The sequence below is a fragment of the Pongo pygmaeus genome, chromosome 19, assembly GCF_028885625.2.
Source record: "Pongo pygmaeus isolate AG05252 chromosome 19, NHGRI_mPonPyg2-v2.0_pri, whole genome shotgun sequence".
NCBI classification, from domain to species: Eukaryota; Metazoa; Chordata; class Mammalia; order Primates; family Hominidae; genus Pongo; species Pongo pygmaeus.
In genome coordinates, this window is record NC_072392.2 from 8,250,618 (window position 1) to 8,268,022 (window position 17,405).

The window sequence follows — 17,405 nt, forward strand, 5'->3', positions numbered from 1 at the left end:
TGCTGGGATTACAGGCGTGAGCCACCGCGCCCGGCCCCTGCAAATGGTTTCTGAGGCAGCGGCAGTGCAGCAGGCACCGGCGCTGAACGGCTTCTTCTGAATGAATGACACGGGTGTCACAGTGACAGAGGACACGCATTTCACAAGAATACCGAAGACATAGTGAGCCTTCTGAGTGTGGGGACGCTCTTCTCTACACTTTACATCATTAATTCTTTTAATCCACAAAATGGCCCTGTTGTTGCTGGTATTATTGTCCCCATTTTACAGATTGGGCAACTCAGTCACAGAGAAATGAGAGGAACTTGGTGCAAGGTTATACAGGACCCATAGGTCACAGCAGAACCCGTGCAAGCTGGCTCCCCGGCCTCTTCTGGGAACTGTATATGGCCCCAATTTGTGGGAACCTCACAGTCAGGACTGCCCACAGGATGGTCAGCGACGAACATGCGTTTTCATGATTTAAAAATAGTTGTGTTCTTAAATATGCTGTGAAGGAAGTAGCCCTAGATTTTATTCATAACTGAAAAATTCAGCAAGAATTCCTCTGCTGCGACTCTTTTCAGCAAATATTTACGAGGCATCTCTCCTGGGCCAGCCCTGAAACTAGACACTGGCGATGCAAAATAGGTCAAAGTTTGTGCCTGCAGGAAGTTTACTGTCTACAAGGAGAGAGAGACAAGGGAATCAACAGCCACGAGACGACAGGAAAAGTGCTCGCTGAGCCAGCTGCCTTTGCTATCTTTGTGATTCGGGAGCAGAAGGGAGCTCTGGGGTCAGGAAAGACTTCTGGGGTGAGGTCAGCATTGACTGGAATTGGAAGAATGTTAACATTCGCTCCACAAGGCAGTAGGAATTGCTTGACGGAAGGCTTGGTGGTGTGAAGCAGCGTGACTTGTGTTTTCCAGGAACCAGGTCCTTGCCGCTGAAGACAGGCATTTAGACGGGAGCCCAGGGGCTCTAGGGCTGAGCTGAGTGTCATTTGGGTCTGGAAGTCCTAGGGAGCTGCCGAAGGGGCCTGCCTTCCTTCCTGGCTTGCCTTTCTGGCCTTCACATTGTCACTCCTTCTCTTTCTTCCTACTGTCCTTACTAGTTTCCCAACTCCCTTCCCGTTCGGGTGTCCCCATCGTCTTCCTCTGTTCCCACCAAGGCCCTCTCTGTTTCCTCAGCCCTCGCATCCTCTGCTGACACCCTACCCTCCCAGGCCTTCCTTCCTTTCTCCCTCTGTTCAATACTGAGTCTCAAAATGAAACCTTCAGGCCGGGCATGGTGGCTCACGCCTGTAATCCTACCACTTTGGGAGGCCGAGGCAGGCAGACTTGAGGTCAGAAGTTAAGGCCAGAAGTTTAAGACCAGCCTGGCCAGCATGGCGAAACCCCATCTCTACTAAAAAAACAAAAATTAGCCGGGCGTGGCGGTGTACACCTGTAATCCCAGCTACTCGGGAGGCTGAGGCAGGAGAATGGCGTGAACCTGGGAGGCGGAGCTTGCAGTGAGCGGAGATCATGCCACTGCACTTCAGCCTGGGAGACAGAGACAGACTCTGTCTCAAAAAAAAAAAAAAAAAAAAAAATTAAACCTTCAGCCCACCATCCATACAGCATGACACTTGATACAGTGTGAAAATTTGCAGGGTACAAATTGTCCATACAGATGCAAATGGCCAGCAGCCTAGTTAGAACGTCCCTATCTGTTTCTTTTTTTTTTTTGAGGCGGAGTCTTGTTGTGTCACCCAGGCTGGAGTACAGTGGCGCAATATCGGCTCACTGTAACCTCTGCCTCCTGGGTTCAAGCAATTCTCCTGCCTCAGCCTTCTGAGTAGCTGAGATTACAGGCATGAGACACTACTCCCGGCTGGCTAATTTTTAAATTTTTAGTAGAGATGGGGTTTCACCACGTTGGCCAGGATGGTCTCGAGCTCCAGACCTCAAGTAATCTGCCCGCCTCGGCCTCCCAAACTGCTGGGATTACAGGTGTGAGCCACCATGCCTGACCGTCCCTTTCTCTGTCTCTCTTTTTTTTTTTTTGAGACGGAGTCTCGCTCTGTCGCCCAGGCTGGAGTGCAGTGGCGCAATCTCGGCTCACTGCAAGCTCCACCTCCGGGTTCATGCCATTCTTCTGCCTCAGCCTCCCGAGTAGCTGGGACTACAGGCTCCTGCCACCACGCCCGGCTAATTTCTTTCTGTATTTTTAGTAGAGATGGGGTTTCACCGTGTTAGCCAGGATGGTCTCGATCTCCTGACCTCGTGATCCGCCCGCCTCGGCGTCCCAAAGTGCTGGGATTACAGGCGTGAGCTACCGTGCCCGGCCCCGTTTCTCTTAACATGTGTCTGTTGGGTGCCTTGCCTTCACTCTGCAGCCTAGTCTGACTGCCCTCTCTCTCCCCCTCGCTGCCCACATTCCTCTTCCTGGATTTGAAAAAGGTCCTTTGAGGATCATTTTGAAGCCTTCAGACATAGCAAAGCAGGGATTATAGCTACATTCCACACCCAGAGTTGATTAGACTCAACTTTTTTCTAAACACCAAGCTGTCAGGTTTATTCATTCATTCACTCATTCTCCAAATATTTCTCCAGCTCTTACTGTTTACTAAATTCTGTGTCAGGCACTGGAGATACCAAGATCTATAAGATCTAGCCTCCCCTGAAGGAGCACTTTGTTAAGGAGGAGACAGATGTGACCAGATAAGCATAATCAAGTGTCACCAATGGATGCTTTGTGGGGGATGGGGGTGCGGCGTAGGAGCCGGCAGTTCCCTTGAGCAAGGAAGTGGGCACGTCTTCAGAGGTAACCCTGGAACTATACAGTTTCTGAAAAGCTAGGTAGGAGTTTTCCAGGTAGATGGGGTGGAGTGGGGGTTGGGGGTGGGGGGAGTGTGTTTCAGGCGGAGGGAGGCTCATAAGCAAAGGCCCAGGCCTGCACCCCACTGCGTATTGGGAACTGCAAGTGGTTTGTGCTGAGAATGAGCTGTGGAGTTAATTTATCCCGGTAGGAGGAGGAGTTGTAAGGGTGAGGCAAAGTTGTTTATTGTGTGTCCCTGAAAAAGGACTTTTTTTTTTTTTGAGATGGAGTCTCGCTCTGTCGCCCAGGTTGAAGTGTAGTGGCACAATCTCGGCTCATTGTAACCTCCACCTCCCGGGTTCAAGCGATCCTCCTGCCTCTGCCTCCCGAGTAGCTGGGATTACAGGTGCACGCCACCACGCCTGGCTAATTTTTGTATTTTTAGTAGAGACGGGGTTTCACCATGTTGGCCAGGCTAGTCTCGAACTCCTGACATCATGATCTGCTTGCCTCGGCCTCCCGAAGTGCTGGGATTACAGGCATGAGCCACTGTACCTGGACCCAAAAAGGACATTTATACTGACAAGGAGGTCAAAAGGAGATAGCAGCTGAGTGGTCTTGTGAGTCACACAGGGTTCAGTGAGGGGAGAGGTTATGGAACTGTTTCTGAGGGGCACAGAGGTCTCTAATATGCCTGCCCAGGATCCTGGCAACCCTCATCAGGGCCCTGCTGGCAATGCTATGGATCCTTAAGCTTGACTGGTAGGCTCAGACTGTGTAAGTGTGTATTACAGTTAAAGTTTATTATGATGATGGGAAGTGGCTGTGTGCGTGTGTGTGTGTGTGTGTGTGTGTGTGTGTTCCAGGGGTTGGGGTGCCTCTGGACAAAGGGAGGAAGAGAAGAGCAACTAAGTTTAACCCTAGGCATCCATCCCTCTATCTATCTGTATATCTATCTACCATGTATGTATGTATGTATGTATCTATCGATCTATCTATCTCTGTCTGTGTAATGGTATTGTCCTGTAGTGCCCTGACTGCATGATGCTACTTAAAACAAAAGATTTTATTTGAAAACAAAGAGGAAAAGAAGAGAAGGGGGAATCAAAATAAGCACATTCAATGACAGGGCCCAGAGAAATGCTCAGGAACTCAGGAACACTGAGAACATTAAACTTTTAAACCTTACTCCTTGGGCGCTTGTTAGCATAAGATGTCACACCTCCAACCAGACAAACCAGCCCCACTAAGCCAGTAGTTGACATTCTCAAACCACAGGACAAGTGGTTTGGCAGCTATTGACTATTCTTGGGGCAATCTTACCTGGCAACAGGCGTGTACACTGAAGATACCTTTAGCTTCTAATAATTTTTCAATTCAGTTTTTGAATGATACATTTACTTGGTTCAAACATCAAAAGGTATAAAAGGTAAAGTGAGGCCAGGTGCGGTGGCTCACACCTGTAATCCCACACTTTGGGAGGTCAAGGCGGGTGGATCAAAAGGTCAGGAGATCAAGACCATCCTGGCTAACACGGTGAAATCCTGTCTCTACTAAAAATACAAAAAAATTAGCTGGGCCTGGTGGCGGGTGCCTGTAGTCCCAGCCACTCAGGAGGCTGAGGCAGGAGAATGGCGTGAACCCTGAAGGCGGAGCTTGCAGTGAGCCGAGATCACACCACTGCACTCCAGCCTGGGCGACAGAGCAAGACTCCGTCTCAAAAAAAAAAAAAAAGGTTAAGTGAGAACTCCCCTTCCCATTCCATCATTTTCTCATTCCTTTCCATGGCTAGTCAGAATTATTAGTATTTTGTACATCTTCCCAACTAACTTCCTTCCTTCCTTCCTTCCTTCCTTCCTTCCTTCCTTCCTCCCTCCCTCCCTCCCTTCCGCCCTTCTTGTCTTTCTTTTCTTTCTGCCTTCAAGGTCTTACTGTGTTGCTCAGGCTGGAGTACATTGGTGCAATCATAGCTCACTGCAGCCTCCTGGGCTCAAGGGACCCTCCCACCTCAACCCCCTGAGTAGCTGGGGCTACAGAGGTGTGCCACCACACCCAGGTAATTACAATTTTTTAAAAAAAATAGAGATAGGGTCTCACTATGTTGCCCAGGCTGGTCTTGAACTCCTGGCCTCAAGCAATCCTCCCACCTTGGCCTCCCAAAGTGCTGGGCATGAACCACCGTGCCCTGCATTCTCACTTTTTTGATGCATAAGTAAGCAAACAGGAATGTAAATTCTTATTCCCCTGCTTTCTTTCTTTTTCTTTTTTTTTGAGACAGAGTCTTGCTCTGTCGCCCAGGCTGGAGTGCAATGGTGCGATCTCAGCTCACTGCAACTTCTGCCTCCTGGGTTCAAGCAATTCTCCTGCCTCAGCCTCCCTATTAGCTGGGATTACAGGCACGTACCACCACGCCCGGCTAATTTTTGTATTTTTAGTAGAGACGGGGTTTCACCATGTTGGCCAGGCTGATCTCGAACTCCTGACCTCAGGTGATCCGTCCGCCTCGGCCTCCGAAAGTGCTGGGACTACAGGCGTGAGACATTGTGCCTGGCCTATTTCCTGCTCTTTCTATACAAATTGTAGTATCCAGTATCCAGTGTTCCACACCTTGCTTTTCCTCATTTTCCATTGTAACTTGGAGACATTCCATATAAGTTCATTGAGTCCTTTCTTGTTTTTTTTTTTTTTTTTTTCTTTTACAGCTGCATGATATTCCCTGGACCTTAAGATAGATAACCAGTACCCTATTGATTAGCATTTAGGGTTTTTCCAATCCTTTGTTTTTATAAACACTGCTGCAATTATATAGCATCATATGTATGCTGCTGCCCATACATGCAAGTATATCTGTAGAATGTTTCTAGAACAGGAATTGCTGGAGCAAAGCAGAAATTTTGGTAGATAATGTCACATTGCCCTTGATAGGGATTTTAATAATACGCATTCCCACTAACCATTCTCCTGCCTCCCTCAGCTTCAGTAGCAGAGTGGGTTATGAGGCTTCCAGGTTTCGACAAGCTCATAGGTGAAAAATGGCACGCCAGCAGAATTTTAATTTCTTTTGCACCTGTGGTTGAATAGATGTGTAACAGCCATTTGTGTTTGCGTTTCAAACTTTTTCTTTTCCTTTCTTTCTTTTCTTTTCTTTCTTTTTGAGACGGAGTCTCGCTGTGTCACCCAGCTGGAGTGCAGTGGCATGATCTCGGCTCACTGCAACATTCGCCTCCCAGGTTCAAGCGATTCTCCTGCCTCAGCCTCCTGAGTAGCTGGGATTACAGGCATGCGCCACCATGCCCGGCTAATTTTTTGTATTTTTAGTAGAGATGGGGTTTCACCATACTGGCCAGGCTGGCCTCAAACTCCTGACCTCGTGATCCACCTGCCTCAGCCTCCTAAAGTGCTGGGATTACAGGAGTGAGACACCTCATCAAACCTTTTCATCTAAAGTGAATTGTCCTTGAAGTCCAGGCTCGGAGCTTCCCACATAAATTGCAAAGTCTCTGGAATCTTTGAGAAAATATATACTTTTATTTTAAAAATAGCTTTTGTCATTCTCTGAAAATAAAAGGAGTTGCAGCTACAGGTCACCATTGAACATACGAAAACACTGAGGGTATTTTGAAAGAAACTTTTGGCAAATATGACAGAATCTGAAAAGACTAGAACCAGGTTCCCAGAAATTCATGACACTGTTTAAAACAGCCTGGCTGAGGTTAAAAGAGACTCATTGGAGTCTTTGCAAATTTAACATTATTTTTATTCCTATAATAAATATTTTCCCCATGGAATCCATCTGTATCCCTCCCCTCCAATAGCACCTGTGCTCTTCTGTAATTTTTTTTTTTTTTTTAGACGGAGTCTCACTCTGTCACCCAGGCTGGAGTGCGGTGGCGCGATTTCGGCTCACTGCAACCTCCGCCTCCCGGGTTCAAGTGAATCTTCTGCCTCTCCCAAGTAGCTGGGACTACAGGCGCGCACCACCATGCCTGGCTAATTTTTGTATTTTTAGTAGAGACGCGGTTTCACCATATTGGCCAGGCTGGTCTCGAACTCCTGACCTTGTGATCCACCCACCTCGGCCTCCCAAAGTGCTGGGATTACAGGCATGAGCCACTGCGCCTGGCCACTTCTGTAATCTTGAAATGAGCAAGAGAAGCCCACAACTGCTTTTAAAGCAGCCCTCTCTATGTCCCAAATATCCCCTGTAATGGGGCCCAATTCCCCAGCGGTCCCCAAATGACCACCACTGCAGGCATTTAGGAACTAGATAAAACGTAGACTGCTATTTCTTCCCCCCCAGACAGCAAATTGCCTAGAGGGGTATAGGTTGAGGGAGGTTGGTGGGGGGGTCTCAGCTGTGGGCACAGCTGGGTGCAGACCACCACTTATTTGAGATAATTGCTGGAGGTTTTTGTTGTTTTCCGTTGAAAGGTGTTGGTTGACTTACAGATCTCAGTAAACAGCCAATAGCTATCCCCGAATGACTCAGGCTAGACCCATCCTGAGGCTCTTCACAGTCCAACGTGGGGGCCCCAGGCAAAGAGACCTTGAGGAGCAGCTGAGGGCACCTGGGCCTCAGCATTCCTCAGTTGAGATGGCGGCGTCCCTGACAAGCACAGCTGTTTTCCTTCCACCCTTCCTCACCCAGCCCAGCCTGGCAATCCACCTAGGAAACTGGCCCAGCTGGTGTGGCCTCTAAATGAGTGGCTGGGTCATGAGGAGGAGGACTAGCTGGGAGGGAGGCGGGAGCCCCCAGGGGTTCGTTTGCTCACATAGTTCTCAGCTGACTCAAGGCTTGCCTGTCAGGCTTCCCCTCCACTCCCTGCCACCCTTGAGAACCCCAGGAGTCAAAGTTTGGAACCCTCCTTGGGCCTGGAGGGCTCAGGAAGACCTCTGGCTCCGTTCCTGGGGCACTCTGCTAGGGTGGCCTCTATCAACAAACTCCTGTCTCTGGATCTGGCCTCAGCTCTCCAGGAAGAACAGTTTCTGTTCATTCTCTCAGAAATTCTGGGGCAGCCTCTGAGATCAGCTTCTCCTTCAGGGAAGCCCTTCTAAGCTGGCAGGTTGGGGACAGGGAGGGTTAGGGGATGGGATGCTGTGGTGGAGGTCGGGGGTGAGTACTGAGATTCAGGCGCTCCTTCTGTCTGTTCCAGAGGGCAAGCCACAAATCCTGGGTGGGAATTCTGGCCTGGAGGATCCTGCCATCGGCCAGCCCAGCAGGACGTCTGCCGACAGGGCTTCCTTGTCCCTGGAGGGGCCCACCTGGCTTTGGGCAGGTCACCTGGCAGGTAAGGTCTGCCGCTCAGGGCTGGTGAGCCTGCAGGAGGGCCGTGCCCACCCATCTTCCCAGCCTAGATGAGGGGGAACTCATCTGCTGAGGATTCACGTGGGGAACGCGCCGCGCATGGAGTCAGCTCCAGCCTCTCCGTGGAGCGGAAGCCCCTGCGGGGGTCGGGGAAGCCCAAGGCCCTCTCTGTGCCCAGGTCCTCCCCTCTGCCTGCCCGCGTGCCCCTCGGAGCTTGGTGGCACCAGGGCTGCCGTGGGGCCTCCTGTCCCACCCCAGGCCACGGCTAGCCCGGCGGCCTCCCTGAGGTGCGGCTCACGCCTGCTTCCTCACCAGCAGCACCCAGGGCAGGATGGCGGCCACCACGGCCACCACGGCGATGAGCGTGATGAGCAGCAGGGCCCGCGATCGGCAGCAGAAGGCGCGGGCGGAGCGGGGCGCCGGGGAGGCCTCCGAGAGCTCTGCCAGGCTGCGGCGGGGCAGCACGCTGTCCTGCTCCCCCAGGGGCATCCCGTGGCGGCTGATGACGAAGATCTGCGACTCCCGGGGCAGGCTGGGCAGCAGGTCCAGGGGGAGCTGGGCGCTCTGGCCCGGGCTGCCTGGCGGCCTGGCCTGGCCCGGAGGTGGCCTCCAGGCGGACGAGGAGGCGGCCAGGGGGTTTGTGTGGCCCAGGCTGTCCAGTGGGGGCACGGAGGGCAGGCCCACGGGCACAGCCAACGTCTGGGAGCTCTTGTCCAGCATGGAGGGCCAGCGGGAGCTCTTCTTGCTGAGGAACGTGACGTAGCGGCAGATGGGGCAGACCAGGGTCCTCTGGACCTGCCCATCCACGCGGGTGGACAGCAGGTACTTGACCAGGCAGTCATGGCAGAACACATGGCCACAGCTCAGTGTCCGGCTGGCACCCTCCAGGTCCCGGAACTTCTCGTAGCACACGGGGCACTCACTGCCGGAGCTGTCCTTGCTCTCCCCTTCTGACATGTCCACTGGGAGATGGCACGCTCAGCTGTGGGCGGGAAGGGTTGTGAATATTGGGGCATTTCCTCTTGCCCTCCCCTGTCCTAACTCCCACCTACACCTCTGCCTCCACTGCCTCTTATCCCCTCTCCCTGTCTTCCGCCTCCTCTCTCTTCCTCCTACTCTTGGCTCTTCTGCTGCTCCTCCTGTATGGCCCACCTGACTCAAATCTAGAGCCCAAGACCCTTAGGAGGAGAGGAGCAGATGCTTCTGGAAGTGAGAATCGGGAGACAGAGAACCAGAGAACCCAGTCACACTGGACCCCAGGAGGAGGTGTGAGGAGTTCCTGATGTCTCACCTCAATCACCATGTACACACATGGTGAGGTCACCGCCTCACCTCTTCCTGCTTCAGTGATGGAAGTGAAGAAAGGAAATCCCTGTTACCAGGGGAAGCAGGTGGCTAAGAAGATGCATGCACAGCCCCAGTCCAGTCTCCAATTTGGGCCTGCACCCAGAGTGGCCATTTTCCAGGAAAGCCCATGCTAGTCTCAACCTCTGCCCTCACCTGGGGTTGGCAGGTCCATTGGATTTCCTCCAGCCATTGGATTGCATTCCTCCATGCTAAGTGTGGCTATAAAGCAATGACTGTTTAAAAAAACAAAGCTTAGAACTTACACATTCAAATGCCTGCTGGCCCTCCACATAGACACGTCAGGGAGCTTTAGGTTCATTCCCTCACCTGCCACAGCTCAGTCATTTTCCAAATTCTTCTTATGGGGCTGCCTGAGGCAGTGAGAGAAGCATCTGATTAACTGTGATGGAGACAGAATTTCATCCTTTGAGAATATGTCTGATATTTTGGAAATGCCCAGAAGTCTCTGGGAGCCAAGTCTGATAGGAAAGTAAATGAGTGATCAAGTGGCATGATATTGTTTGAAATCAAAGCTATGGAGTCACTATAAAGTAACAAGATGGTTTTTTTTTTTTTTTTGTTTTTTTTTTTGAGAGAGAGTTTTGCTCTGTCGCCCAGGCAGGAGTGCAGTGGCGCGACCTCAGCTCACTGCAACCTCCACCTCCTGGGTTCAAGAGATTCTCCTGTCTCAGCCTCCCAAATAGCTGGCATTATAGGTGCGTGCCACCACCCCTGGCTAATTTTTGTAATTTTAGTAGAGACAGAGTTTCACCATGTTTGCCAGGCTGGTCTTGAACTCCTGACCTCCGGTGATCCACACGCCTCGGCCTCCCAAAGTGCTGGGATTACAGATGCGAGCCACCGTGCCCAGCCACAAGATGGGTTTTAAACAGAATCTGAGAGCAGATTTGTTTGATTAAGTACATGGCTTCCCAAGTCTATGGCTTTGAAAGGAAACATCCACTGGGGTGTGTGGTGAGGTCCAAGTGTCCTCACTGAAAAGTTCCCAGTGTCACAACTGTGTAGCCTAAACTTATCTAGAACAGCTTCTTTAAAAAGAACCATGATTCCTTGTTATTGCTGCTTTCTTCCATCCATGACAGAGACAAAAGACCCCTGGACACACTGATAAAATAGAGTTGCATGGCAGCCCCCAGACCTGAGAGATGACATAATGGGAGCAAAATCAATGTGTAGGAAGGACAACTGTTAAGATCACAAATCTTTCAGAATCCCTCCCTCTCTTGGCTTGGCTCCAAATCTATTTTGCCGAGTTGAAAATGTCCCATAGTCAAAGAGCAAAAATATTTGGAGGTGGGATAAGGAATTTGGGATCCTGGAGGAGGCCCCCAAACTTCTTCGGGAGTTTCCAGCTTTGGTCTTTGAGGTGGTCAATGTGTCCCCCAGGATGGGGGACGGGGGTTCAAATCTTTGATCTACCCATTACTGTCTGTATAAGCTTAGCCAAGTCATTTAACCTCTCTGAGTCTCAGTTTCCTGTCCATAAGATGAAATTGATAATAATGGTACCATCTTCCTTGGAGAGATGTTGGGGGAATTAAGTGAGCTAATGTGAGTGAAGAGTCTGGCTCAGAGTAAGTGCTCAGTAAATGGCAGTTGTCATTATTAAGACAGACCACATCCTGTCCCCTCTTCTCCCAAAGGGGACTTGGAGACCCCGTCACAGCTCTTGAGGCAGCCACAGCATTTGCCTTCCTTTCCTTCCCTCTCATCCCCAAATGTTCCTTAGTATGTGGAAGATTAAAAAATTGTACCCATTTGACAGAGGGCAGCTCACCTCAAATTAGAATAACTGAACAAGATGACAATGGATAAGATAAGTGACGGGCGATGGATAATAATTTAAATGGTTATTCCAATGTTTCTTAATAGTTATTTCATAACACATTTGCAAATGTTTATACCAAACAGCCATTATAATCAGGATAGCCATGATTTTCTTAAGCCAATCAACTATTAATATGTTTCCCTGCATTTCATAACTCCCCAAAGTGTATGATGGCAAGAGTTCCGTCCTTCTATCCATCCATCCATCTATCTAATTATTCAACACATATTTATTGAGCACCTGCTATGTGCTAGGTACTGAGCTTACATATTGGGGATAAGTGGTGGTCAAGGAAGTTCTTATAAAACTTTAGAGCCTAGTGGACATTTATAAGTTTTCTTGAAAAAGATTTTTTTTGAAAGGAGGATTGATGATCAATGGTTTAAGTTGTTTGGATAACTGAGAAGTAGAGATCAAGGCTGACAAGAAGAGCAAATAAGGAATACTAGAGGGAAAAAGGACTTTAGAGATCACTTAGTTGAAGCTCCTAGTTTCAGAGATGAGCAGATCCATGTCTAGAGAGAGGGAAGCGAGTCACCTGAGGTGACTGGTGAAGGTGACGGAGAGGGAGTTAACAGAGACAGAGAAGATTCCGTAGATGGTAGAACATTGTTAGAATCAGCTGATAGATTGGGTGAGTAGGTATTAGCCAAGTTAGGAAGTACCATCCTCCTTGAGACGAGCAGGGAAGGAGGAGGAGAGCCTCTACTTTTCATCCGAGTTAGAGGAAAAGTAAAAAGGACCCAGGGAGTGCAGAAGACATCCCAGGCCCCAACGATGACCTCTCTGGGCAATCCTTCCCCTTTCCCGTGCTTCTGGAGAGCCACACCATCAACACCTGGACAATGCTACCTCCTTCCCCAACTTCCTGCCTCCCTTTCTCAGTCTTTCCCTGACCCCTCCCTCTTTGCCTCTCTCCTTTTCTGAATCCCATTCCATTCTCCATCCTTGAGTTCCTCTTATGGCCTGATTCTGTTTGGGTGCTGTGGTGAGGGAGAGGGCAACAGAAGAAATGCAAGGAACATACTCTAGTTTGAGCACAAATGAGTTCAAGAACAATGCAGTAAGTGCCAAAGCATCCCTACTGGTGCCTTAGGAAACTGAGAGGAGAGGAGGGCTGGAAGGTATTCCTAGGTGAAGTGGGACCAGTGTTGAGCTAATAATAAATAATTACAACAGCGACCATTTATTGAATCCTAACTATGCGCTTGGCATTTTGCATCCCTTCCTCATCTGATCCTGACAACAAGGCTGGGGGGTAGGGATTATCTTCATTTCACAGATAAGGGAACTGAGGCTCAGAGCTTAAGACTTTGTCTTCAGACTTTGGTCAAAGGAATAGAAGAAATAACACTGTTAGAAAAGTGACTACCCAGACTTCCTTCCTCTTTAGGTTTAGAGTCACCCTAAACAAGGATGCCCCTCTGGCCACCTGGGAGGCAGGGGGAAGGCAATGGCTGGCCCAAGGGAGCTGACCTCGGGAAGCCCCAGTACTGAGCCTCCCCCACAGCAGTAGCCCATCTCTGGGGCAGAGTGAGGGGGGCAGGTGTCCCCACCCCAGAGAAAACACCCTCCATCCCCACCTCAGCACAGAAGCCAGTGGGACAGAATGACACTTCCAGGCACCTGGGATTCCCTCTTGGAGCCCCAGTGCAAGGTCCTATAGCTTTAACTGTGACTAGTTGTTCACCCACAGGTATCTCTTCTCTCTTTCTCAATTTCTCTTTCCCTCATTCTCCTGCATCCTTCCAATGTTGGCAACCTTCCAACATTGCCAAGCTCCTTCCCCACGCCCAGCCAGGCCCCTAGACTCACTTTGGCTGGGACTGGAGAGAGCAGCATCCACCTTCCCTCCTGGGGCCTCCAGCAGATCTGAGCCGCCCCGAGGTGCTGAGCAGCAGCACGATCTCCTCCTGTTGCTGTTAGTGTGACCGCCGCCGCCGAGGCAATTCCTAATGACAGAGCAGGTCGGGAGGACAGCGCGAGGAAGTGAATGTCGCCCAACCCGTTTGAGGCCAGGAGGCTTTGGCGTTGCCCAGGGGGTTGGCAGCTGCTGGAGTCAGGTGATCTTGCTGAGGATGCCAGGAGAGGAACCCCCAGTCTGAGGAGGAGCCCAGGGGTGGGTGCTCAGGAGAGTCAGAGGGTCTCACAGTGGAGGCAGTGACCCAGGACCCCTTTGACTGAGGCTCGCCAGGCATGGGTCTCCCTATCAATAGGAAAGTCACCCACACTGTCCTTCCCACCCTCCTGGACCCATTTCTGTGATCCCCATCTTCCCCCGACACCCCTATCCTCATACCATGCACAGGGTGAAGGGGTCGGTAGTAAATCAGCCTTGGGAAGTCTATGACACTCAGAGTCATATATTTGTGGGATCTGCCTGTGTGCATTTGTCATTCATGGAACACCCAAAGGCGCTTAAAGCTCCAAAGACCCAGCACCACTGGCATAAAGAACGAGGTGAGTAAGACCAGTGAAGCAGGAATGCACACAGATATGGAAAGAAGTCCCTGACATCACGATAAATGGAAGCAACTTTCAGAACAGCCTGTGTAATACAATTCTATTTATGAAGATAATAATACATGATCATATTCATAGAGGAAAATCTGGAAGAAAACACATCAGACTGTTAATAGCAGTTATCTCTGGAGAGACTTTCTAAGTTTTATATTTCTGTGATGTTTGTGTTTTCACCCTGAATGTATGTTTCTTTTGTGATTAGAAAAAAAGTCATCCGCTGGGTGTGGTGGCTCATGCCTGTAATCCCAGCACTTTGGGAGGTTGAGGCGGGCAGACTGCTTGAGGCCAGGAGTTCGAGACCAGCCTTGCCAACATGGTGAAACCCTGTTGCTACTAAAAATACAAAAATTAGCTGGGCATGGTGGTGTGAGCCTGTAGTCTCAGCTACTCGGGAGGCTGAGGCACAAGAATTGCTTGAATCCAGAAGGTGGAGGTTGCAGTGAGTGAGCCAAGATTGCAACACTGCACTCCAGTCTGGGCGACAGAGTGAGACTGTCTCAAAGAAAAAGAAAAAAGTCATCAAGAATAATGGAGGAATGAAGTTCGGGGAACTGGAAATCATTTTGGAGGATTCCCTCCCAGTCCTCTCAGGAGGTCCCCAAGAAACCGGTTTTCTTCTGAAAAAAGTAAGCTACTGGGTCCAAGGCACAGCCCAGCATGTATGTGACCCCATAGGATGACACAGGATGACCCCTCTTCTGTCCGATCAATCATGACCCTGGCTCAATGGACACCTTGAAGCTGGTGGGGAGGACAGTCAGGGCAGTGCACTTGGCCACTTCACCATGGACAGAGATCGGTGAGTACAAGCCGTCATCATGGTCTCTCTTGTTCTTTCCCTGGGAGTGCCAGGTGGTCCTAGATTAGCAAATGAAAATGCAGTATGCCCAAGTAAATTAGAATTTCAGACAAACAACAAATGCTTTTTAGTATAAATATGTCCAGTACAATACAGTACAATATCTGGGATTTTTTTTTTTTTGAGACAGTCTCGATCTGTCACCCAGGCTGGAGTGCAGTGGCCGCAAGCTCGGCTCACTGCAACCTCCACTTCCTGGGTTCAAGTGATTCTCCTGCCTCAGCCTCTCAAGTAGCCGGGATTACAGGCGTGCACCACCACACCCCAGTAATTTTTTTGTATTTTTAGTAGAGACGGGGTTTCGCCATGTTGGCAAGGCTGGTTTTGAACTCCTGACCTTAAGTGATCCGCCCGCCTCGGCCTCCCAAAGTGCTGGGATTACAGGCGTGAGCCACTGTGGCGGCCCTCTGGGATATATTTATACTAAAGAGTATTCCTTTTCTATCTGAGACTCAAATCTAAGTGGGCATTCTGTATTTTCATCCAGCAAGTCTAATCCCAGAGGGCTCTCCAAATTTTTCTCCCTCCACTGGCACCTCCAAGGGGTGCGTTGCAAAGTTCTAAGCCCCTTCAACAATGTAGCTTATGACTCTGCCTAGGGCTTTCTGGGGATTCCTGAAAAGGTGCCCCAAATACCTCAGAATCAACCCCTTGTGTGTCCCCCAGAGAGGAGACGGAGCCAGGCCCGGCCATCCTTAGACTTTTGTGATGTGATTTATGGGGTGATATAAAGTTCCTAAGGCACCAATATCTTTTCCACTGGCCCTGTCATGAAGCTTGACTATGAAGATTACCTGTAATACGTAAATATTTATTATCATTGTCTGTCTTGGTTTTCTGTTCTAAAAAAAGAATTCTGGCCTGGCGCAGTGGCTCAAGCCTGTAATCCCATCACTTTGGGAGGCTGACGCAGGTGGAAAATGAGGTCAGGAGATCAAGACCATCCTGGCTAACACGGTGAAACCCTGTCTCTACTAAAAATACAAAAAATTAGCCGAGCACGGTGGCATGCGCCTGTAGTCCCAGCTACTTGGGAGGCTGAGGCAGGAGAATCGCTTGAACTAGGGAGGTGGAGGTTGCAGTGAGCTGAGATGGCGCCACTGCACTCCAGCCTGGGTGACAGAGTAAAACTCTGTCTCAAAAAAAAAAAAAAAAAAAAAAAAAAAGAAAAGAAAAAGAAAAAGAATTCCACTTAAAAAATTGCATATACTTATATATGTTGGCACGGACACACACATTTACCTGAGGAGGTAAATGCATCAGCCAGAGACACTTTAACTTGAATTTATTTTTCAGGTTGGCTCTAGCCATCTAGCAAATTTCTGGGAAAGTGGACCGTTGGATTTTGGCAGGAAGAAGGAATTAGTTATCAGGAAAGGTTAAGAGCACAGGTACACTAGCCAGGAGGAACTACACTATAGGACTTGATGGTAGGGAGCTCTGGGAAATTAGACCAGTGCATGAGCATTCGCGAGTGCTCTATGTGTGTTTATGTGTGTTGGTGACTAAAAAGAAAATGCCATGTGCCTTTGGGTAGGTTACTTAATCCTTCCGTGCCTCAGTTGCTTCATCTGTAGAAACTGCGCCTCAGTTGCTTCATCTGTAGAAAATGGGGATAATAGTACCTACTCTATAGGGTTGTTGTGACAATAAAATGAATGAATGCAAGTAATGTGCCTGGAACAACACCTGCTACACAGGAGGGGCTCTGTCAGTGTTTTTCTATCTATATGTCTATCTGTCTATTAATTGATCAATTCATCTGTCTGTCTGGTCTCTCCATTGATCCATCTATCTGAATTGATCTATGTATCTATTGATCTATTTAATCTCTCTCTATCCTCTCCATCTATCCATCAATCAACCTATCCATTGATCCATCCATCCATCTATCTGTCCATCTATCCGTCTCTCTGTCTAATCTCTATCTCTCCATTGATCCATCCATCTACGTAATCTCTCCATCAATCATCTATCTATCTTTCAATCAATCTATCTTTCCATTGATCTATCTACCTAATCTCTCCACTGATCCATCTCTGTGTATCTATGTATCTACCTATTTATCTCTCCATTGATCCCTCTCTCCATCAATCTATCAATTAATCCATCCATCCATCCATCCATCCATCCATCCATCCAATCTCTCTCTCCAATCTCTCCATAGATCCATCTGTATCTATCTATCTATCTATCTATCTATCTATCTATCTATCTATCATCTATCCAATCTCTTCGTCTATCTAATATATATATATTTTTTTCTTCATTTATCTCTCTCTATCAATTATCATCGAAATCATCCTTATTATTATTATGGCAAGAAGAGAAGGCTAAAGGTGGGTAAGGAGATGCAAACACTTTCTGACTCAAGGGGCCTGGCCAATCTTGTGCTGATTTAGTGAATAAGGTGTCTGTTGCAAATCCTGCCATGTCATTTTGGAGTGTTCTCCCCTTCTCAGCAGAAAGGACAAATGCACGCTGGACCACGGAAGAATAGTTCCAGCTCAGGGAGGGACGAGACCAGGGGTCCCTTCCCTGGGCAGGTCATGCTGTAGAGTTTTGTCTAGTTCTGGGGCCACACTGGAAGTGGTGTTGATGAGGCACCAAAGCGTGTCCTGGGGAAGAGCTTGGCCAGGATGGAGATGAGTCTGGAGACCATTTTGGCCCAGTGAGATAAGATCTTCCTTAGAGAGACATTTTTGTGAGGCTAAGGGGCTTTTAGACAAGGGAAGAATCCC

General features: G+C 49.2%; 1 protein-coding gene across 2 annotated transcripts; it reads right to left on the reverse strand.

The window, feature by feature from the left end:
• Positions 1–6,328: 6,328 nt before the first annotated feature.
• Positions 6,329–13,242, reverse strand: RNF222 (ring finger protein 222). Of its 2 annotated transcripts, none has more exons than XM_054456790.2 (2): positions 13,098–13,242; positions 6,329–9,068 (listed from the first exon to the last, which is right to left on the reverse strand). In XM_054456790.2, the coding sequence occupies exon 2, from the start codon at positions 9,041–9,043 to the stop codon at positions 8,381–8,383; it is 663 nt and encodes a 220-aa protein (XP_054312765.1). In that variant the 5' UTR covers positions 9,044–9,068; positions 13,098–13,242; the 3' UTR covers positions 6,329–8,380. The 2 variants fall into 2 exon arrangements, with proteins under 2 accessions (XP_054312765.1, XP_054312766.1); XM_054456791.2 differs by lacking the exon at positions 13,098–13,242 and adding an exon at positions 9,697–9,765.
• Between the last annotated feature and the right edge of the window lie 4,163 nt (positions 13,243–17,405).